Raw genomic sequence first — 24910 nt, 5'->3', positions numbered from 1 at the left:
AACAATAGTGAGAATCTTAGGTGAGAATTTTTTCTTTAGTTGTATTTAATTTGTAGTGTAATTTTTTATTAGCTTTGATTTTATACTAGAAATAATTTTTTATTATATTAATTTGATTTAAAATTTATTATTTTCACATCAACTGCTCCTTTTTTTAAAATCTAAAACAGCTGTACGTGTACATTAAAACATCAATGTATCTTTCTTGCCATGAGCTACATATTCTTCATGCTATTATTCTTTGCTAATAATCTTATTCTCCATAAGTCTTAACTTATTCTTACTATTTGTTTATTTAATAATTTTTTTTTGTAACTATATAATTTTTTTTTTTGTAACAATGATATCAGTAAATATCTTTAAGTATTTAAACATTATAATTAATGGTATCTCAGACAAGTTGTAGAAAGGATTATTTTAATTGAAATTACACCACTCCTAAAGAATAAAATTGCCAAAAAAATGCTTTAATTAGAATGAAAGTTTATAATATAGGCAAATTCTTCCCACAAACTACTAGTTACATTCATGAAAGTAGATAACTTAATGTAGTGTTCCTCCATTAAAATGGCATTGAAAGAAACTTCTGTTAAATTTTGTTTTAGCTCAGGCTGTATTCATGTCTTGTATATCAATTATTGGAGTTTTACTGAATATCATAAAGTAGTGCCAGTGAGACCTGCTTTAGTCTGTCATGCAGAGACCTAAATTCAATGAGAATGAAATGTAGCTGGTACACCCAGATTTTTCATGTTTTTCTTTTTTGGCACATTCAGATTTTTATTTGTCAAATATCAATAGTTTCTAGGCTTGTGGTTAATTGTTAATTCCCCCTCTCCCAAAAAAAGCATAGCCATAACATCAGAGCATTTTAACATCCATTTTGTTAGCTGATTTGTATTTGTGGCAGTGGTGGCACTTATGTAAGGGTAAGCAGGAAGACTAGTTTCAAATCTGGTGTTGACAATTGTCTGACATGATCATTTCATATCTTAGCCTGATTTGAATGAAGGTAGCTTCTGTTTCACATTGCCATTATGGCCCAATACCATAAGTAAGTGACCAGTTCTGATCCTTGTAATTCATGCTCTTAAAATAAAATATGCTCTTCATCTGCTTCTAATAAAATACATTACTCTTGACATATCACCAGTTAATGCGATAGTACTATGTGTAGACTAAGTACATATCTCTCAAGTGTGTGTGATGAATGTAGCTATAATTTCAGTAGATTGATGGTTCTTAATTTATTCTGTATCCCAATGCAACATATTGACAACGTGACATAGATTAACCTATTGGGTTTCCATACAGTTGTGCATTTGTGCCAGTAAAGTAATCTGTGGCCTAAAGGTTATAACTGACGCTGTATACATCAAGTTTTCTTCTGCCAAGAGATAAAGATGATTCTACTTCTCAGGACAGTGTTGGGAACCAAGGCAAACCCTTACATAAGATCCTGTCTCAAAAAATCCCCCTCTTGCATATTGTCTTATGTGTATAAGGTGTCCCTAATTATTTATAATAAAACCATATTAATCTGTTAGTTACCCTTATTTTTTTAAGTAACTTAAATTTTTAATTATAATTATATTGTGTAAAAACTGAGTTTTAGAGAACTTTATAAAAATTGAATTTTGCCAGTATAGTTAGTTCTCTTCCATAAAAATGTTTTAGATAATATTTTTTATGAAAATTTTTAATGGTTTCATAGTTTTTATTAATTAGAATGTACTAGAAATCATTGGAAATTTATAATTACAAATAATTTATCAACTTGAATAATGCCCATCCTTGGCATTTGTAATTCGATTTGTTGCTGCTTTACATTGTGCTGTTAATAACGTAAAATTTTCAGAATTATGAAAATCCAAATTTAATTTATATGGTCACTTTTTATATTTAATAAGATGTGAGACTTAAATAAGCATCTTATGAAGTATTATGTTTAGAGTGTATTTTTGTACGGAAGTGAAACATGGAAACTAAAAAAATCTAGACAAAGTGAAAAATGAAAAAATAATAAGAGTGAAAATATAAGTTTAGTCAGAGAAATGAAAACATGAAATCCAGGTGGCTAGAACATATCATGACAGAAGAAGAATTGATTAAAACAGTATTAGAAGAGAGTAAATTTTTCAGATAATCTAAACAGAAATGGGCACAATCAGGAATACAATTGTTTAACTGGGAGTAAAGAAGAATATATATGGATCTTTATACAACCTGATAGTTTCATAACACTTGCATATTTTAGAAATAGGCATCCTGTTAATTAAAGTGTGTAAAATAAGGGAAAAAAGTGCCCAAGAAGTTACTGTACAAACTCTCCTATTGAATACTTCAGTGAAACAAGAGCGAGTATTGTTAGTATGTATTAGTGGCTAATGATACAGCAGGGCAGGACTATTTAAAATGTATTATATATTTCTTTAAACAGAGGGTGGAAGAAACCAACAAAATCCTTGTTCCCACAATTCTGTTGTAACTAATGTGAACACATCTGACGACATTCTGTTTACTTAACTGTCTAGATGGCCGCTATAGGTCTAGAAGGGAAAGTATTGTAATCAGTTAAATTTGGGCATATATGGTTTCCTGAAATTTTTAGCTTTATATTTCTGTTCTTTTTAAATGTAATGGTAAAACAAAATATGAAAGAAAACCTTTTTTTCCTAAGGTTATTACACTCTATTCTTTTGTACTTTAAACTTCTAAATAGGTTTACATAGATAGATTTAGCCCCCTATCACACTCTCTTTGACAAACTGTTTATTATCACAGTATTCATCTCCCTTATGGTGGAAGATGACATCACAATTCCTGCATGATATAAAATAATTCAACATAGACTAGAAACATCACATGATGATTACCTCTATATGTTTTATATTATCTTTTAAAAGAAACATTTGTATTAATATGTTTTTGAACTGAATTTTATTACAGTGCCTCACAGAGATCGCATTGGGCAGCTCGTCTGCTGCGAAAAATTCATTTCAGTCAAATTCCAGTTTCATGGCAACTGGAAAATATGCTAGTCGATAGAGAAGTATATTTAAAGAGATTCTGTGCCGAAATATTTCGCCAGGCTGTTGAGGGACCATCACCAAATGTTGTGTCGCATAATTCACCTGCACCTTTACTTAATTCGCGAGGAATGGAGCTTGCTATTGTTAAGGTCAGTAGTTTTCTTCCATATTATATTTAATAAAATTATCAATTATTAAAAAAAAATTTCCAAAAGTTTTGAATTGTAAGTTATAAATTTTATTAAATTTTACATTATAGTCTTTCATCACATAATCGTTTAGGATTTGTCCTTGTTTTTTTATAGCTTTCGCTTAATTCATGAAGGTGATTTTTTAAAGATTTTTACTGACCTTAAAATGTCAATATTGGTTATTTATTCAACTTTTAAACAACAGAGGAATGTTACTGGTAGTAAATTTAGTAAACAGGAGAATTTTGCAGTGCTAGTGTTGTATTTAGAAGTTCATAAATTTTTAATTATTGATGTGATCTTGTAATAAAGATCACGATCTTTACTCAGGTGTCTTTCATTTTGAATTATTACCATCTAGTGTTATTCCATCTGAATTCCAGAATGCTATTTTTATCTTATCTGCTAAAGGAACTTCCACACTTTTAATAAAGCTTTACCTGGTTTTATATTGGCCCTTAAATTGTTTTTATTTGTGTAATGGTGTATGGGATCAACCTTTCTTGGACTAAATTGATACAGACAATTGTTGCTCTCAAGCAACTTAGTTTTTAAATACTGTATAACTTTTGCTGTGATTTTCATTAATTTACTACATGAAATTTATTGCTGTAAAATTAATACACAGAATTTTATTAATCTTTTATGATAAATTATTTATAATTGGTATGATGCATATTGCCATAAATAATTATGTATCCCTATCCATTAGAAGTTTTACTACTAGTCTTTTTATTATTGCATTTGGCTTTGCTTCATATGAATCATCTTCTAAGATTTTTTAGTTTGTCATTATTATTAATCTTATACTTACCAAAATTAATATGTTAGGATCAATTAATAATGATGGTTGTAGGCTAAGCTTATCTTTTTAAATTGCCATGAACAGTTTAATAACTATGAGATCTGTTAAATAACTTTCAAAACTTTTCTATTGGCACAAATGAATTGAAATAGCTAAATGCAGTTAGCAGTCCATAGTTCATGTGACTTCTGTGATTATCTTCTTTTTAATGCACCAACTGTAACATTAAGTATTAACATTAGCTAATAAGATGTATGCAGTTTTGAGGTAGCTGATTTTTAACACAGCACCCTATTAAGAGCATATTAGTAAGTTACTTATTAACATTAAATTTGTGTCAGTTTAGATAAAACTTTAATGTCAAGCAAGACACATTTACAGTGCTCATTGTTTTAAGTTGTATCTAGTGCTGTGGCATCAAATGAAACCTTAAATTGTTTAACAGTGGTCTGAAGTAAGTTGATAATGAATGACCTTAGTTCATTGATGCCACCTGATGCTTGTGTGAGAAAAGTAAGTTTCAATGACAGTTAATTATCTTAGAAATTGCCAAAGATTCAAATATTCCTATTAGTTTATATCATGATGTTGTAACAGAAAAGGTTTTTACGAAGCTGTTTATTTAAAACAGTTTCACCTGGCATTTTTGTCCTATTAAATTTATTCAGTAATAAAAAGAGAAACATGATTATTTTTATATGATGGAAAAGAAAGTAAGAAAAAATCAGAGCAGCTTATTTGTTGAAGTGTAATTGTTCATTGTGTAATTATGGGAAAAGAGAAAGCTTATTTAAGGTAACAAGTATTTGGCAAATTATAAAAGAAGTGTTAAAAAATGATTTAGTGACACTTCATAAATGGAAAGAATTAGCAGTACGGCGGGAGTGGGCAGGAAGTCCCTTAACACTAATAAATCCAGCATAATTGGGCTCTGCTGCTGCCAGTTCTAACCGATGATATTGCTCGCTGCTGCTGGAAAATGTGGGAAGGATAAGCTGTGATGGGTGATCTTAGTCGTAATCAAGTGTAGAACAAAAGTGGATACATGTGCGTACACTGTTGAAGAGCATTTGTGAACCTGTGTGTGGGTCCACAAACATCCATACACTGGTAAAATATTGGAAAACATTATAAATGACTTCTTTGTGCGTTTTGGGAAATAATCACCATCATGGCAAACAAGTGTTCTTGTTGCGCCATGCAGTTGGAGGCTGAGCATTCGAACTGAGATGTGTGCTGCTGTGGAGGCATCAATTCAACAGTCCCCGATGAAATCAGTTCACAAACGTACTGCAAATTTAGGCATTACAAGATCGACAGTAAAAGATCACATGTGCAAGAACTTGAAAGTTAAATGTTTTTGTCCAGCCACAGTTAATGAGTTGAGTGACTATGACCTTGATTATGTGTTTATAAATGTCATTTATTGCTTGAATGCTTCCAGAGAACAAATAAAAAAAATTCTTGTTCTCAGATGAGTGTGTGATTTATCAAAACTCAAATAATCGAAATGTTTTTTCTGGGCGAAAGGCAATCCTCACTTTTTTTTTTGAAGAAATTGAACACCATCCATCTCAGTTATGATTTGGGTTGGGAACAGCAACAAAATCTCCATGGTTCTCATTTTTTTCGATGGTGCAGTTAATTAACACATTATCTGAGAATGATCGAGTGGTTGCTTTCCAGGATTTACGGCAAAAGGGATCACTAAAATCATTATGTTACAGCCAGACAGTGCTCCTGCGCATTTTACTTTAAATTTCTGCAGACACCTGAATGAAATTTTTCCAAATCACTGGATCGGGGGATGTAGCTCTATTGCCTTGGCTAGGAAGAAGACCTGACTTCACCGCACGACAGTGCATTCTTGGGTTATGTAAAAAAAGAGATCCGAAAATGCAGATTTATCAACAACAAGCAGCTCCCAAGACTGTTTGGTCAGCATTTGAAATGATCACCCCTATATGCCGTTGCGGATGAACAACCGGACATGAAGGTGCATACATCTGTACTTTGAACATGATGGAGCCCACACAATGTTGTAGATCCATAGAAGATAAGCTAGACTTACCCTAATAATTTCATAACTAGCGTAAAGGGACTGCCTGTTCAACCTGAACAGGCAGAGGTATATGTATATGGTGCATTTAGAAAATTTTGTATGTAAATTTAATTAGTAAAAACTTTCTAAATTGTTTTTGTTTCAAATTATCATTTGTCTATGTTATCTTACTATGTTAGATAACATCTTACTTATGTCTGTGTTACTATGTGTTTTTGAACCTCTGCCCATATTGTAACTCCTAATGTTAAGTAATGTAAATTAATAAGTTGGGATACCTGTTTATACATTTTAATTTGTAAATTTAGCTTTTATTTTACTTTTCTATTATAATTTATTTAGTTCATAGTTCATTTTTATTATTCTTTGCATTTTTATTTTCATGCATTTAATTTTGTAATTATTTCCTAATGTTGTTGTAATATCCTTTTGACTGAATCTGTGAATGAGGTAATTTTATATATGAAATGATAAAGATGTTTAGTAATCATTTGTTTATTCATTTTATTTTCTATTGTCAACCTTATATACGTATGTATATATACATTCATATATGTATATATACACAGAGTGATTCACATAGTGCTATCGGCTTTTTCTAAGTTCATTCTAACAAAAATAATGAAAAATGTCATATAAACATGAAAAATATAAATGGAAGCACTTCATTAGCGAGTTAATGGCTAGCAAAAGATTTTTCCCTGTGATTTGTGGGCAAAGAGTGAATAAGTCCATCCTGAAATTCTAGGAGCCCAAAATAAGGGGTGAACTTAATAGTTTCTTATAGTGTTTCACCTGAAAAATTGAAGTAGTTTTCATAATATCTGATATAAAACAGAAGCGTTTACTGTCTAAAAACAAAATTTTTTTAAGCTTGTAATTAAAAACTTTGTTAAAACTAATAAATGCATATAATTTATTATCAAAGCTTGTGGAGAATTTAATTCTAAGAATTGATGCAAGTAGCCCAATAAAAAACAAATACAAGTTCAAGAAATTTTATTTCATTGTTAACACAAAAACTTTTAAATGTTATAAATTACAGAAAATGAAGTTAACTTATATTTTATATAATGTTAAAAGAAATAAAATTTATTTGATACATTTAATAAAGTTTGCAGTAAATTTTCAAAAATTTGCCCTTCTATTTTAATACATTTGACTGCACGCTTTCAGATTGCTAGCATTGCTGTCTGCAATTCTGCACGACTTTCCTTAATTAATGTGGTGATATCTGTAATAAGAGTAAATCAGGTGACCATGGTGGCCAGAAGTTTGGACGCTGGCCAAACTCTGGAAATTGCTTATGTAAGTATGCCAATATGGCATGTGAGAAGTGGGGAAGCACACCATTGTTCTGAAAATACATGCGGTAACTTGATACTAGTGGAACATCTCCCAATAGCAGCGACAATTGTTCCTTAAGGAATTCCAAGTAAATGTTGAAATTCAAACATTCTGGGAGAATGTATGGTTCAATTAGGTGGTAATAAATTGGACTACACCCATACCTTCATGCTATATCAATGTTCAAAATTATACACTATTGTCGTGTGTGGATTAACTTGTACCCAAGTATATTCGTTGGGAAGTGCGCCATCCCAAGTAAATAGTCTTCAATAAATAAAATAAACCTGTGCAATCTATGGTTCATTTCTACTAGTTGCAATATTGCAAACAAAGAGATCTAAACTGATTTCAGAACTATATCTCCAGTAGTTTCATAATATCCAACGTAAAATAGAAAAATTTAACGTATTCCTCAGTTGTAAATAACAAAGGCATTGCTCCAGTATGACACCAATTAAAATAAACATACACAATTAAATTACACTGTACTGGCAAGAATTTACAGCAGTAACAAAGAACATGCAATGCACTGATGGCATGATGTAAAATGCATTGTTAGCCAACTGATTTCTGTGCTACCAACTTACAAAATCATAATTTTTCAAATTTCCAACTTGACAGTAAATTTGAGAAATATACATAATGTTTATTATCTGAATAATATTAGTACTGTTTTTAATTTTATTTTTATCTCTAATAAAACACTATTTTTTGTATCATTGCATTCATTTTGTAGGAAAGCAAACATGTTTTGTACAAGTAATCCCTTCATTTTCATACAGTAAGTATTAGTAATAAAATCAAATTTCTTGAACATTATTTGTTTTTTATTGGGCTATTTGTATCAATTTCCTGAGAATTCAGTTCTCTACAAATTTTGTTAATGTTACAACACATTTATTAGTCATTTAACAAAGTTTTTATATTATAAACATAAAAAAACGTGTTTTTAGACAACAAAGTTTTCTGTTTTACGTTAGATATTATGAAAAATACTGAGATAGTTCTGAAATCAGAGAAAAACCATAAGAATCCATCCAAGTTTACTCCTTAATTTAGGCTCCTAGAATTTCAGTATGATTTTATTTCACTCTGCCCAGGAATCAAGGTGAAACCTTTCACTAACTGTAACTCACTAACGGAGTGTTTCTGAACCCATGATTGTATGAATGTTTTTCATTGTTTTCGCTAGTAGAATGAGCTTAGAAAGCACTGGATACAGTATGTGAATCACCTTGTACAAGTGTGTGTGTGTGTGTGTGTGTGTGTGTGTGTGTGTGTGTGTGTGTGTGTGTGTGTGTGTGTGTGTGTGTGTGTGTGTGTGTGTGTGTGTGTGTGTGTGTGTGTGTGTGTGTGTGTGTGTGTGTGTGTGTGTGTGTGTGTGTGTATTAATAAATATTAATTAAAGATTGACTTTAAATTAAAGGATATTTAATATTAATTAAAGGATTTAAAGATATCTATAGATTGGAGAGTTGTGTTTTATAACCTCATAGGTGGTTTATTTATTAGTATTGATTTGATAAAAAAATTTAAATGGTTATTTTATTTAAATTATTTATGGTTAGACATATATGCACATCACCCAATGAAATAAAGTAATAAAATTAAGCTCATTGTAAGAAATATATCTTTCAGACCTTAGACCATCTTGGATCTTGATTTTTAATCTTTATTTACACTGAAAATTAAAATTAGTTTTGATTTTTAATTATTGTTGAAGTAACAATGTTAGTCAAATTTAATGAAAAAAGTTGTTTGATTACACTGATTTCCGATCATATTTTTTTTATTCCATGAGGACGTCTTTGTGATTAATAGCTTCTACAGTTGCTTGTAATAATAATTATTACATTAGATCTCTAATCTTCATACCAAAGTAAAGTGTGACCCCAGAAAAAGTGGGAACACTAAAAGAGGTTTTACAAACGTCTTTTCTTTGTTATTCAGTAATAATAATTTTTGTTTATAAGTGAACTTTATTATAGGCACAAAAATCAATTTTCTATTATCTCATATTAAATAAAACGCAAAAAATTTTGGTTATCAGATTTCAACGAAAATATCCATTTTGACTGTCCCTGAATCCATTAGTTTCAGTGTAATGTCTGTACGTGCATATGTATCTTGCATAACTCAAAAACAATTAGCTGTAGGATGTTGAAATTTTGGATTTATGACTGTTGTAACAACTACTTCTGCACCTCCCCTTTTGAATGCAATCAAGTGAACCAAAAGTGTCCAAAAAAGCCCAAAATCCCCACAAATTTGAATTTTGGACTTTTTCTTAACTGCAGTAATAAGCCCACATTGAGAGCTTTTCAACAATTATTATAAGTGGTACTTATTTTCATTGGTTCCAGAGTTATTGCCAAATGAAATATTTGGATGTTAGGGGAAGGCACATCGTTTCAAATGACTTCATCTCCTTTTTTAACTTATTTTTTTTAATTTAAATATATTGATTTATTAATAATTATTAATTCGGGATTGTAAAAAATTTTTACAATAAATAATTATTCAATAATAACAATAAAAAAGTATGAAAAAAAATCAGAAATTTTTAGGGAAATAAAATTTTATGTACTTTTAAAAATGTGTATGTAATTTAATAGGCATTATTACATAAAGTCCAACCAAATTACACTTAAAGAAAAAAAAATGATTACCTGGACTTTTATAAGTGGAAATGGTAAAGGGGCTTAAAATAAACGTAAATAAAAATAAATGCAGAGCGGCGGTGGTGGAGGGGTGATTTGGGGGTTGTAAAAAAAATTTTCCAATACAAAAGTTGTAGATCATGCAAAAATCTACAACTTTTGTAGAGGTCACTTTTTAACATAACCTCAAAATTTCTGAGAAAAATGCAAAAAAGCTTTCTTTGTTTATTTTTCATTTCTCGAAAAATAATTTAATTTTGACGAAACATGGTGAAAGTATACCTTTACATTAAAGTTAACTACAGAGTGACTGAAAATAGACTCTCACAAGAACAAAATATACACTGAGGCATACATGCCTGATCTTTAATTAATTGTAAAAAATTCTTATCTTTTAATTCATTACTCTGATATTGCCAGACAGTATTCTCCCTAAGTCAGAGGTGATCATAATTTCATTAATTTGATTTTTGTTGTCAATCATTTAATCGCTCTTTGGTTTGATATATAATTCTGATCTTAATTTGTGTACACGTTCTGTAGTTTTCAGATTTTCTTTCTTTATATTCATCATCCTCTCTTAATCTTTTTATTCTTTCCTAGATCTTAACATATTATTCTTTTTTTTAACTTTTTTTTTTCTTTTTCATTTAAATGTATTGAATTATTAACCTCTAATTGTAAAAAAAATTTTTACAATGAATATAATTCAGTAATACAACATTTTGTTGCATACTTTTAAAAATGTGTATATATAGTTTAGTAGGCGTACAAGAAAGTTATATGGTGTCCACATCAGATTATTTTTATTTTTATGGCAATAAAAAATTAGTTATGAAGAAAATCAGTATTTCAAACTTTTAATTTACTTCAGGACATTGAAAAATATGTGAGCCCATTAATACTTCAATTAATCTAGTGCTATACTTCCTTCGGCTACGTTTCAAACCAAACTTTCAGGCTACGGCCATTTGACATGCCACAGCCAACCACACATGCCTGTTTTTTTAGTGCGAGCATAGTCATTTGTTTGTGCTTTCCAGTACAACATGAATCCATTTTCAATAATAAAAGTGCTGTTAACTCATTAAATGCCTTAATTGTTCGCCGATGACATCATTGACATCAAAGAATGTACTTGGTACATTCTGTTGTAAGCGACAAATCAGTAAAGGGAAAATTTACACTTCTGCACAGTAAGCTGAAAGGATACCCAGACAAGTTTTTTGAGTGTTGTATAATGTCTATATCTTCATTTGAAAACACTTATCTAAGGTTGAAGATGCAATTAGAAAAAGTTACACTGTAATGCAGGACTGTATAAGTGCAGAAGAAAAGCTAGCAGTAACTTTAAGGCAATTGTTGATGTTTTACAACATAGTATTTTTACAGTGCAGTTTATTTTTCATAAAGTTACAATTATCAGTTAATTTTAAAAGTTAACAAAGGACAATGCTGAATCCTCATCTTTGTACAACTGTCTATCTACTGTTGATGGTGTCCTCGACGTAGCCGATGACAGGGTGCGTTAACAGGGGAATATAGTTGATATAGAAGTACTCTCGCACAAATTATGATTTGGATTGCTATACATCTGGATAAGTTGCAGAAATTTGAAACTGAAGCTTGTCACTTGGTTTCATCTTTCTTATACATGGCAACAGTAACAACAGAAACATTTTATCTGGGTCCTGCATTACGTCTGTGGGCTGTTCTAAATTTGCCTTCAGGACGTTGAGAATTTCTCTTTGCTTGTTTGGCATGTGGCAACATGGCCCAGCAACAATAGCTTGTTCTTTGGTTCTTACTGCTGATGCTTCAGTATTCATCATCTGTATTCATATTTCCCATAACCCTGATAAAAAAAAATACATTCAAATAACCTCCATAAGATTAAAATACATCCAAAAACTTAAGCAAGAAGCTTTTTTTAGAATACTGTTTGAATATTATTGTACATTCTGTACAAAATTAGGATATAAAACCCTTAAGATCAACCCTTATTCTTTGCTCAAAAACTGCTTGGGAAAGGTCATTTGCTTACGGTATATATAAGGTTTCTTTGTTTTTTTGCATCACCACTTTTTCCTAAGTCATATTTAATACTTTTCAAGAAGCTGACCTTCATACTTCCATCTCTTTTGTACTTCTCTTTTTGCAACATTTCAGGTATTAATTATGAGTTACTCACTACTCCTAAACTTTCTTTTAAAAATGTGACAGCAACACCTATAACATTAACATTGGCATTGATGTTGCACTTTCTTGAGTATATGGTTACACTTTACTCTAGACGTCAAGTGTAACAAAGTTTATTTCATATCGATTAAAATGACTAAATAGTGGTCATATTTTTCAGGTACTTGGCAACTGGAAATTTGATTCGTTCACAACACGTGAATTCCTTCTTGGTTGCTCAACAGTTTCTTCTGTTATTCAAGTTACATATACAGCTATTTGGGAAGCTATGAAAGGAAAGTACATGAGACAGCTAAGAGTGGAAGGCAATCTGTGATCGATATGAAAAAAAGGAAAATTTCCCTCATTTCTTGGGGGCAATTAATGGCAAACATATAAGAATTATAAAACCATGATTCAGGGAGAGAATATTTTAACTACAAGAAGTTTTTTCTATGTGTTAATGGCTGTAATTGATTTTAACTATTATTTCCAACATATTGTTGTAGGATTTTTTGGCTACGAAAGTGACCCAAGTATATCGAAAACAGCTGAGCTAGGTCAAAAAGTTTACCAAGAACTTGCCAAAATCTAAGAACTTGCCTAACAATCCATCTGGGCAACCAATCCCCTACACATTTTTGTAGATGACAAAAAAAAGGTTTTTATAGACAACATTTTTGTATGACAAAACTTTTTCTATATATGAAAAAGTCATGAGACCGTATCCTGCAAGGAAATTGACTCGGCAGCAAAGAGTTTATAATTATAGGCTGTCCAGAGTACTGCGTCGCATTGAATGTGGATTTGGCATATTAAGCAAATAAATGGCACATTGTTCATTGACCAATCGATGGTAGTATTGATATGGACATCATTATCCAAACATGCTGTGTGCTTCATAATTTTATAAGACACCGAGATGGTTACAATTTTGAAGACACCCTGTTATGCCCACTAAAAAGTATTCCTGCAACTGGAACAAGAGGAAACAACATTGGAGGTGAAACCAGAGACGGTTTCAAAAGTTACTTCTGTTCCTGCAGGTTTAGTGCCCTGGGAATATCATTCTTGTAACATAACAGCATAGGAACTTTATCGGTACTAGTACACAGTAGCTTGCTACTAACTAGTATAAAACCAATAATTTTGTATCAGATTCTTATAACTTCCTCTTGTAGGTTATACACTATCACCTATATAAAATTTTAGGTTATAACTTGTAACTTAAAAATAAAATTTAATTTGTATTATTACTTACCAACATTAGATCTTGTTTTTTCATCCATCTAATCCCATTTTTCACCAATAACATTCTTAGTTACAGCCATCCAAGCAGCTCTTTTCAGTTCATGGTTTTTGAAATTATTATGCCTTGTATTTTAAAGATAGGCATATTTTTGAATTTCAAGCATGATAAGCTCACTATCCAAGTAGTATTCCTAGATATAATTATTTTAAATATCAAAAACTAAAGAAAAGAAAGTGTTTTCACGTGCATGTGGCCACTCACTGAGCTTAAAAAATAGGTATGGCTGTATTCACCAGCAGGCACCCTTTAGAACGTAACAGTCAAGCCCTACGCTAGCAGCAAAACAAACTGCTTCTGATCATATCTGTGCTACAGTAGCCTGCTTATATTTTGAGTTAGTTTTCATGCTGTGTTTTGGTTTAAAAACTCGTATGTCTCATCTCAATGTTTTTAATGTGGTTAAATATAATATTAGGTAATGTAAATAGTGTCAGCAGAAGTCAGAACTTGTAATTGATTTTCCTTTCCAACTTTATACAGTAATTGAAGAAAAACATCATGAAATATCTGTAATTTTAATGCAATATTTTATGTGAATATGTATTATTTATATGTAATAAAAATCCATCTTTAATATAAAATTATTTCATTTTTTTCATTATTGGTCGTCATATGTTTGTTTTAGGTAGGAGGATTTGGTATTGGTGGGATTACAAATGAAATTACCTATTTCTTGCCTAGTACTGGTAAATGGTGTCATCTTACATCAATACCACATGTTGAACAATGTAACTTTGGTACTGCTGTGTTGCGGAATGATTTATATGTTGTAGGAGGATGTTTTAATCAATCATTACAGGTATGTAGAACAAAACATTTTTAATTTAGGTATTTGATCTGGGAAAATTGTATATAAAACTCTCATGGCTAAGATTAAATTTTTAAGAATAGATCCCACTTCATTTATGTAAATTTTTTATTTTTTCTATTATCTCAAACATTTGATACAGTTACAAGGTGTAGTTCAAAAGTAAAGGCTTATGAGTTATAAATAGTGATTGGCATTACTGATTTTGTTTGAGCTTGTGTAAGCTACAAGTGGTCTGTTGGGCATGTAACCGCCACATTACTGTCAGTTCATTGTTTTCTGTTGTTAAAATAAGTTTAGTATTTACAAATCCTGGCAGTAGTGTAGTTCGAACAGTGATTCAATTTCTAAACACAAGCTGCTGAAATTCAGTCAGTTGTGTGAAACATATGGGCCTATGGCAGTGAGTGAAGGAAAAGTGAGGTAAAGGTATCATGAGTCATGATTATTTATGTCACGGGAGAAAAAATCGCCTCCAAAAATGATCCTTCCTAATTTGGGGGATCAAACACAAGCCAGATCGCGATCAGCTTCTGTGCGTAGGGCCGCCCCACCGGTGACGGAGAGTAAGACAGTGGTGGTGAGAGCACCTGGGAAGTCGTATGCTGACCTCTTAAAAACAGTCAAGGACAGAGTCTCCTGGGAGGAAGCAGGAGAAGTCCTCTCAATTTAGTAAATTCGCCGGCCTTTTTGGTTCCTTGGATTCTGACCTCCATTTCCTGGTTGCGGCCCTTTCTAACGAAATAAAGGAGCGCTAGACAGGGTGTTTGGCAAAGAAGAAAGCTATAGAATAACATCTCTAAGAGGTGCATATGGAGAATCAAAAAATGCTACGGTCATCACTACTCACAGAGGGGCGACCAAGCTGGTTGCCTCCAGGCTTCGGGTGGGGTGGGTCCACTGTCGGACGTATATCAGAACACAAAATGAGTGCTGCCATCGATGCTGGGCTACTGGGTACGGTAGCAGAAATTGCAAGGGTCCTGACCGTGGTAGCTTATGCTACAACTGTAGCGGTGCGGGGCACCTTGTTCGAGAATGTCAAGAGGCCACTAGGTGCCTAGACTGTAAAAGCTCGACGCACAGGACCGGCAGCTCCGATTGTTGTAAGACATGTTAAGGATCCTGTTATCGAATCACAACCGCAGTCTCCTCGCCAATTATCTGGTGGAGGAGATTGCCAACCGTGGGTGTTTTGATTTTATTGTGGCTACCGAGCCAAATGTCCTCGCGGCCGCTCACTCGCAGTGGGTGTCTGATATGGCGGGGGACGTCGTGATGAAGCGAGCAACAGGCATTAGGGACTTAAATCTGTATCACAGAGCGCAGGGTGTGGTAGCCGTGGAACTAGTGAGCATATTATGTACGGTGTCTGCATTAGCCCTAATGTGTACGTTGAAGAGTACCATCACTGGATGACACAGTTGCAACGCTTGGTTATGCAGTCCCCCAAGAGAGCTATTATTTTGGGGTACTTCAACTGTAGGACAGTGGTGGTGGGCGCTGGGACCACGAATAACAGAGGAAGTGTCCTGGAGGACTTCCTTGCAGCTACCGGTACCACATGCCTGAACGACGGAACTCCGACTTATCGAGCGAGGGGCCATGAATCCGTCCTCGATCTGGTGATCGTGGATGGGAGAATGGTCACTGATAGAACCGAATTCCGAGTTTTGGAAGAGGAGACCGGGAGTGATCACCTTGCGGTCTCCTTGATAATACACGTCTGTTCGGCGACCCCTGCTGTACAGAACCCGGCAAGAAGACTCACTAGCAGACAGGTGAATATAATTGTGGAGAGAGCGGCACGCAAAATCTCCGACAATCTCAAACGAAATGTCCAGCATACCGGAAACGGAGCATAGATACCACCCTGTGTACTGGTGTAACCAGGAGATCGCCGAACAAAGAATCATACTTCAGCGAAACGAACGGCCCAAAGATTACGAGCTAGACAGGGATCTGTGAGATTGAACAAACTATGGAGGCCTATAGGACGGCTCGGAAAACGTTGAACTACCTGATTAAAAAACGCCAAGAGATCTAAGTGGAGAGAACTGTGTGGTGAGCTCGATGCTGACCCGTGGGGGCGAGCCTTCCAAATAGTAATGAAGCGATTGGGGAGGCGAGTTGCCTGCGCTGAATGAGGACGAAGCGGCGCGCCAGATGTCCGTACTTTTTCCATGGGAGGAGGAGATAAGACGGGAGGCAGTCTTGTGCGAACGTGGCAGGTTTGCACAGGATGAGGTGATTGCTGCAATTAACAAGTTGAATAACAAGAAGAGTCCGGGCCCAGATGGAGTTCCAGCAGCGGTCATTAAAGGCCTGGCTAGAATAGTACCGTGGGAGATGACAGACATTTTGAGTTATGGGCTGCAACACCGCACTTTCCCTCAATGCTGGAAGGAGGCCAGAACGGTTTTTCTTCCCAAACCGAATACAAACCCAGGCGTTTGCGAGTACCGTCCTATCAGCCTCATAAATAATATGGGTAAGGCTGCTGAGAGACTTATTGCTACCAGGATCCAAGAGGAGCTGGACCTAAACGGAAGCCTACATTTGGAGCAATATGGATTCCGCAAGGGCCGTTCGACACTGGTGCGATAAACAGGGTGTTAGCTGGGCGGCGGAGGTACGGAGCGATACTTGGAGGACCAGAAGGATCCCATTGATGGTCCAGTTAGATATCAAAAATGCGTTTGGCTCGGTACCGTGGACGGCCATTGTAGCGGCGCTCAGAGAAATGCGTGACCACTTGCTAAACCAGGTTGACTGCTACCTGTCTGATGATAGATGGATGGAGGTTCGCACTTTGGAGGGGGTGGTGAGATTTTTGGTCTTCGGTGGAGTTCCGCAGGGGTCTGTGTTAGGCCCCTTGCTATGGAACATCTTTTACGACCAGTCAGCGTAGTCACTTACGCTGATGACATTGCACTATTAGTGGAAGATAAGGAAATTGGTGATGCAGAGGATAAAGCAAATCACTCCCTCCAACTCAGACAACTGGCTAATAAACAACAACATGGAGGTGTCCCCGGCAAAAAGCAAGTGTATCCTCTTCACGGGTAGGAGAAGACTGCGCGGCGTTCTGGTCGTGATCTGTGGAGAGGATATAACTGAGGTCAAGGATACAAAATACCTAGGGGTGACAATAGATAAGTTTCAAGTTTGGTGGGCATATAGAAAATGTGTGCAAAAAAGTAGGGCTCACCATAAAAGCCATCAGGAGATTATTCGTGGAACTCACAGTACCGGGGGCCTCCAAACGAAAACTGATTGCTTCTGCGGCGTTATACGCGGCGCCGGTTTGGGCTGATGCAATCAGGATACAAAGAAACAAGGATAAACTGCGAAGAATGCACAGAACGGCATTGTTGGGAGTGGTGGCAGGGTATCGTACTCTGTCATATGAAGCTATATGTGTGCTTGCGTTGGTCCCGCCGATACAACTTCAGATCAAGAGCAGGAAAGCGAGAGCGGAAGGGTGTAGTAGAGCTGAGACTGAGGCGATGACCCGACAGTGGTGGAAGGAAGTATGGGCAGAGACTAACGCTGCGGCCTGGACCAGAAGGTTAATAAGTGATTTGGACGCATGGCTGGATCGCCAACATGGCGAGGTGAACTTTTACATAACACAGATGTCGGGTCATGGATGTTTTGGTTACAATTTAACAAGATTCGGCAAGAGAGACACACCCAACTGCGACTACTACCAGGAGGTGGACGACGCAGAGCATACAATGTTCGAATGCCGAAGACGGGCACAATACAGACAATTCATAGCAGTCAATAACCTGAACGCGGATAACATAGTAGAGTGGTCGCTTAGGAGGGAGCAGAACTGGAACGTTTTTAACAATTTCGCCGGTACGGTTCTTCGCACTAAGGAAGAGGAGGCGCGACGAAGGAATCGTTATCATAAATAGGGATAGGTGGACAGCCCCGTCTCTGAGAGCCTGTATGCCCTGGCGTGCAGGTTTCGGTGATGGGACGGGGACTCCGGGGAGATTGGCGTGGCTGGTTTTGGGGGTGTGCGCGCTCCTTGTGCTGGTCGCACTGGTTTGAGGCAAATGGCATAAAGACAGAGACCTGGTTTCTGTCGGCGGGGGTGGGGACTGCATAGCCGGGCTTTGCCCTCGTCGGCGGGAATTAGAGGCAGGCAAGAAAAGATCTAGTACCGGGGCGGTTGACCTGCCTGCCGGGTGTAAAACCGGTGTGTGGGAAGACTGCCTTAGAGTCAAAAGACACGTCTCTGGGCCGAGTATACTTAATTGGATGTCCGGCCCAGGGATGTAGGGGAAAAAAAAGGTATCATGAGTTTAAGGAAGCGAATTCAGCTGTTCACGACAGACAGAGAAGTGGCAGGCCTAGTGTCCAGACTGACAACTCGTTGAACATGTGAATACAGAAGTGAGAGAAATTGTCACTTTACGATTAACAGTCTTTCTCTAGAATGTACAGAAGTTTCAAAAACATTGTTGAAAATTGTGACTAATACTGTAGGCTATTGTAAACTGTGATGGGTAGTGAAAATGTTGACTAGTCCTCACAAAGATTACAGAATGACATCTGCACATGCTTTTTTGACCGCTTTAACCACAAGAGAGAGAAATTTTTTCTCATATCATTACTGGTGATGAAACTTGGATTTCATACATCAATAACAAGACAAAAAACCAATCTCTGCAGATGCGTCATTCCAGTTCATCTAAACCAGAAAAATTCAAACTATCCCAGTCTCAAAGGAAAACATGGTATCTGTATTCTGAGACCAAAAGGATGTACTTTTTATTGATCTCATGGAACCTGGAACATGCATCACATCATAAATCTATTGTGAAATATTTTCTAAACTGTGTCGTGCCATTCAAAACCGACGACATGGAATGCTGAGATTAGGAATTGTTTGTTGTTCTACAGGATAATGCACGCCACACATGGCTGCATGCACAACAGAAACAATCCAAAAATTCAGATGGGAGATTTTTTATCTCCGCCTCTAAATTCCTGTTCTCATGTCCAGTGACTCTTCCTCAGAAACAGTTTGTGTCTCAACGATTCAAGGAAAGTGAAGATGAAATCTCTGTTCAAAATGGCTACAATCCCAGTCAAAAGCGTTTTGGAACAAAGTTGTGATTATGTAAAAAAATAAAGTAAATATTTAAGTGTTTGAAATTATTAATAAATTCTTCAATTCTCATTTTGTTACCAATTGGCCGTATTTTTGAACTGCACCTCATAATTTCAGTTAGTAAATAAATCCCCCTCACAAAGTGTTTTATTTATTTAATTTATTTAAAAAAGTGCTTTATTTTATTTATTTAAGAAATAAATCTCATACTCATAGTACAAATGAATGTAATTTTAAAAATGCACACCCTTCCTAGGAATTAAATAGGACCTGTAGTCAGCATAATGCACTGTAATTTTCATAATTAGTATCAATGAAAATGAAATTTCTGTTTCGATTTTACACTTAATTTACATTGAGCTTTTTTTAATTTTTTGTTTGTTTATTCTGTTTTTGGGCTGTAACTTAAATTTAACAAAAAGTGAATTTTATTTAAAAAATGATAATATAATGAAATTATTCATATAAATCGTACAAAAAAAATCTAGCTCATTGTTATCAGTGTGTCAAGAGTTAAAGAAAAGTTTCAGAAAATAAAAAGAATTCAAGAGAATTTCAGAAAATATTTGAATATAAGTTTTTGTAAATGTTTCACTGTTGGTTGTGGACTTTTTACTTTGCTTGATGTTTCTTGATATGACGTACAGTTATTTCACATACTGAAAGTTTGCTTTCAGTATACTGAAATGTGATGCTTAATCGACATCATTCTTAATCAATTGTATATTTCCTGTTTCAATGACAAAAATCATGGATATAATTTCACTTTCATTTTTCCTGCATTTAGTCATTTTTGTTTGTTTTCATTTATAAAAATTCATTTATAAAAATTCCATATTCCCACATCCTTCCAATTGTTTTGTGAGATTTAATACATCAGTCATATGTTCATTAGAACTTTTATAACTCCAGCTGTGTAACCTTTCCCATAATTTTTTTAATCACATAAACTGTTCTAAGTTTGGACACCTAGTAAATGACTTTTTATTGTAATTTATTTTACAAATATCATGCCATCACGTTATAATGCATTCAGTATCGGTTACTTCTGGCATTTATTTTAGAATTTTAAGAAAACATTGTAATACTCAATATTTATCTGTAATATAACAAATTTGAAAATTATTACATTCTAAACAAAGAGAAATTAATAGTGTGTTATATATAAATATAACAAAAAATTCAAATTACTCTGATATACAATTTGAATCCACTCAACCTGAGCAACCAGTCGGTCCCAATTTTGAGGTTTACCATATGTAAACATATATATATATTTCTATTTGAAGTTAAATTATGTTTGTCTCACAGGAAAACATCCATCCATTTGGTTTTCGGTATAGTCCTCGTGAAGATACATGGACCACTATGGCACCGATGCAACAAGAAAGGTGTCGGTTTTCATTGAATGTTGTAGAGGATAGATTGTTTGCGGTAGGTGGTGCTAGTGAAAGTGATAATAGTGAAGATGGGGGTAGTGAAGTTGAAGGTAACAGCGCATGTGAATGTTATAGTCCTCATAGTGATAGTTGGGAATTTGTAAATCCATTACCTGGTTCACGCACTCAACATGCTGCCTCTGCATTTGCTCACTATTTATTCGTATCTGGTGGATTGGATAGAGATGTTGCTTTAAGTTCAATGTGGAGGTAATTTGAATTCATTTTTTATTATCTTATATTCTAATGGACGCTTTAGTTGTAATGTTTTAAGATAAAAGGAATATTAATAAATAAATATGAAAACTCCCTTACTATTATACTAAAATGTCTTGCTTCAGTAACAGTTAAGAACATAATATAAGATAGTTAAGCGAATAGGTGAATGAAGTGTGAACAGTTTTATCTCTTAGATTAAGCTTACAAGGAGGCAAAAGAAAACCATGTGATCCAGAAGACACGCAACCCATAAAAGTACTGAAGAAATCAATTCATAAATGATAAAACATGCATTTAATGTAATATTATTTTATTTAAAATAACCTTTTTATTTTATTTGTGAGCTATTATATAATTTTTGAAAATTTTAACCACCTACTTTTAGAACAAGCTTTTAATCATATTTGTATACACTTTTCCTAATGGTGGATGGTATAATTTTTTCAATTTAATTTTTTACATTAGTCCTCAGTTCTTCAACATTGTTATTATTGTATATATTATTTTTAAAGAGTTCCCAGAGAAAGAAGTCTAGTATGTAAGATCAGAAAACCTGGGTGGTGGCCATATCCTTTAAAAATAATAGTCATAAAATTATTTCATTGTTTCGACTGCTTTGGCATCATCTTGTCTGTAACAGTTGTACAATATTTTCAGGCACTGAAAGAGCAGTCAATTCAGTTACAATATGTTTGCAAACATGTTAATTTACAGTAATTTTTTTTTTTAACTAAAATTAATTGGCCATAATTTTATATTTTTTTAAATTTATATATACAAGGATAAATCAAATATAAACAAGATTTTTTTCCTGAATGTCTATGGTTGGTAGGACCTGGCCTTGCACTTCTAGTTTGTTTAGATGGAGTCATTAGAAATGGGGAGAGCCGGCCATTCCACACTCCCAACCAATTTGTCAGTAACGCTTATGATGTTGGAGCAACAGGTGCACCCCTCCACTGCGCAACACATAATTATAAAATTCCTTGCTTTTGAAGGAGTTCAAGCAACGAAAAGTTTCCGGAGATTGACTGCATAGTTCAGGGACCAAATGTTGTCAAGGACTCGTGTGATTGCCTGGCATAAAGAGTTCAAGGAAGGACAAGAACAAGTGGAAAATCAGGACTATGATCACCGTCCTTGGACCAGCATTACAGACAAAAACATCTGTGCAGTTCAAGACATTCTTTAAGACAATCGACGGGTGAGAGTATCTGAAATTGCAGAACAGGTTGGAATAAGTTATGCGAGCTGTCAAGCGATCACGTCATCACAAACGACCTACAGTTCTGTAAAGTGTGTGCCAGATTGATCCCTAGCCTTTTGACCACAGATCAGAAGTTGAGACATTTGATAGTGTGTCAGAGGCTTACAGCAAGGTTTGCAAAAAAAAGGTGATGCATTTTTGAGTCGGATCATCACCTGCAATGAAATGTGGGCCCACCACTACACTCCCCAGTCGAAACAAGCAATTGTGGATTGGGGAAGGAAAGGGGAGACAACCCCAGTGAGAAAGTCAAGCCTCGACAGTCAGCTGGCAAGGATCTTTCAACCATTTTTTTTTGACCAGCAAGGTATTTTGCTCATTGATTTTTTGCATGAGTGATGCACAATCAATGCTGCTTACTACTATGAACTGTTGAACAAGGTAAGGGCTGCATATCTCTGCAAAAGACAAGAAACTGATTCAAGAGGGCATCCTCCTCCACGACAACACCAGGCCCTACATACTCTTAAGTCTCAAAACTAGAAGAAATGCACTGGACTCAACTTGATCATCCTCTCTACAACCTGGTCCTATTGCACTGTGATTTTCATTTGTTTGGGCCGCTTAAAAAAGCTCTAGGAGGGCAACAATTTGAAGAAGACGAGGGTGTAGAGGGATTCGTGTGCAATTGTCTCCTGATGCAACCAGCTTCATTCTACAATGCTGCAATAAAAAACCTTCCTTCTCACTGGGAAAAATTTATTTTTAAAGCAGGAAACTCTGTAGAAAAATAAATTATATTTGCCTTTTATTTTTCAATGAATTATATAATATAATTTATATAATAAATGATATTTTATTTATTCTCGTTTGTGTGTAATTTTTTTTTAAATTAGGTACAATAATTTTTTACACAAAATGGCATCCCAAACATCAATTTTTTCATTTTATAAAAGTGATCTTTTTAACATAAGTAGATTTACAGTGTTGTAAATTTAGTTATTTAATCATTAATGAATAGTGTAATGCTTCATCACTGAAACATTATCTGATATGCACTATGCACTTTTAATAAACAATTGAACCACTTACAGAAATTAATCTTAACTGAAAAATGGGTTCAAAAATTTCAGCAGTAAAATATGCTACATGAAAATTGAATTACTTTTAATAATTTTGGTACAAAACTGTTGAACCTTTTGGTACTCCTGGTGACTTAAGTGTTGGTGCTGAGGATACAAATCACCTACACCTATGACCAACCTACCACTGTTGCCAGACTCATTTTTTTTTTACTGTTATATCCAGTAACTATTCATACATGTTGTTTGTACATTTCATTTGAACAGGAATACATTTTATGTTAATCTACTTATAATAACTTTTAGGTAGAAAAATTGTACTTTCATTGATTTATGAATTAGTAAACACATCTCTTATAAATTCTAGAATAAAGGCCTCATGTTAAATGTTTTAATGGTTTTATAAAATAATTCTTTTTTTTGTTTAAAATAGCTTATTTTTTCAAATCATCAGAAAAAATACATTTGAGCATGTGAAAATTTGCTGTATCGTATAACCTTAGAAATAATATTTTTGGGAAAAAATATAAGTAGAAGTAAATGTAATTCTAAATTGAATCACGTCATTTGTTTATTTACAAATAAAAAAAAATTTCATGAAGAATTAAATCTGTAAACAAAGTTGAAATTAACACTATTCTGTCAAACACACAAGTGTAAACTGAAGAATATTTTGAATATTCAGTCATCACTGAGAAACACAATCACAGTTCAGAAATTTTTTTTAAAAATAATTGTTACCTACATTAATATGATTGTTATATATGTAAATATGATTATCATTTATCATCTCTCAAAATAGAATATTTCAGACTAAATATTTTTTAATCCAGCTCTCAAATTTTAATGAAAATTAACTAAAATAGTCCAATTTATTTGTTGATTGTATATAGTACACTGAAAAGATTGTGTTAAAAATTGTAGAATTGCACTGAAATTAATTTTACATTTTTTAATATATGATGAATGGCTTCATCAATTTTGTTTTTATGCGACTCCTGTCGTAGCAAACCATAATTAAAAAGTGCATTTATAGTAAACAGTTGGGCAGGAAATATAACTCTTCTTGCCCACTACTGAGCAATTATACTGATACACATAATTTTTGTTCGTAACATGTGATTCATGAGTCAGAATTTTTCTATCATATGTCTTTAAAAAATTATAAAATTTTGAAAATTGTTAATATTTTATGATTTTGCACATTTTTTATTTTATGTAATTACTTTACATATATATGCTCAGTATATATTTTATGTTTAACTCTATTAATCAGTTCTAACCATTAAGCAATAACTTAAGTCATAACATGAACAAGATTCATCATGTCTGTACAATTCAAAACACAAAGCTTCTTGGCTTTGTTAGCCTACTGCTTTTAATAGTACAAGCTCTTCAGTCAGTGTGTAACTATATTAAATTAGTAAACAGTGA

The 24910-nt window shown here is 34.0% G+C and overlaps 1 protein-coding gene and 1 pseudogene across 4 annotated transcripts in view; one reads left to right on the top strand and one right to left on the bottom strand.

Moving 5' to 3' along the window:
- Positions 1-24910, top strand: part of LOC142324276 (kelch-like protein 26) — a 105184-nt gene that overhangs the window by 64082 nt on the left and 16192 nt on the right. For all 4 annotated transcript variants that reach the window (XM_075365171.1, XM_075365172.1, XM_075365173.1 and 1 more), the window contains 4 exons: positions 1-20; positions 2950-3181; positions 14216-14389; positions 20841-21178. The exon at positions 1-20 is cut by the window's left edge and continues 237 nt beyond it. In XM_075365171.1, coding sequence (XP_075221286.1) covers positions 1-20; positions 2950-3181; positions 14216-14389; positions 20841-21178 — 764 coding nt within the window. The remainder of the gene's footprint in view (positions 21-2949; positions 3182-14215; positions 14390-20840; positions 21179-24910) is intronic.
- LOC142323318 (uncharacterized) lies at positions 11629-13936 on the bottom strand (annotated as a pseudogene).

This window comes from Lycorma delicatula, chromosome 4, assembly GCF_047948215.1.
Source record: "Lycorma delicatula isolate Av1 chromosome 4, ASM4794821v1, whole genome shotgun sequence".
In the NCBI taxonomy this organism is placed as follows: Eukaryota; Metazoa; Arthropoda; class Insecta; order Hemiptera; family Fulgoridae; genus Lycorma; species Lycorma delicatula.
The sequence above is the reverse complement of the archived record's forward strand: the minus strand, read 5'-3'. Positions and strand labels throughout refer to the sequence as shown.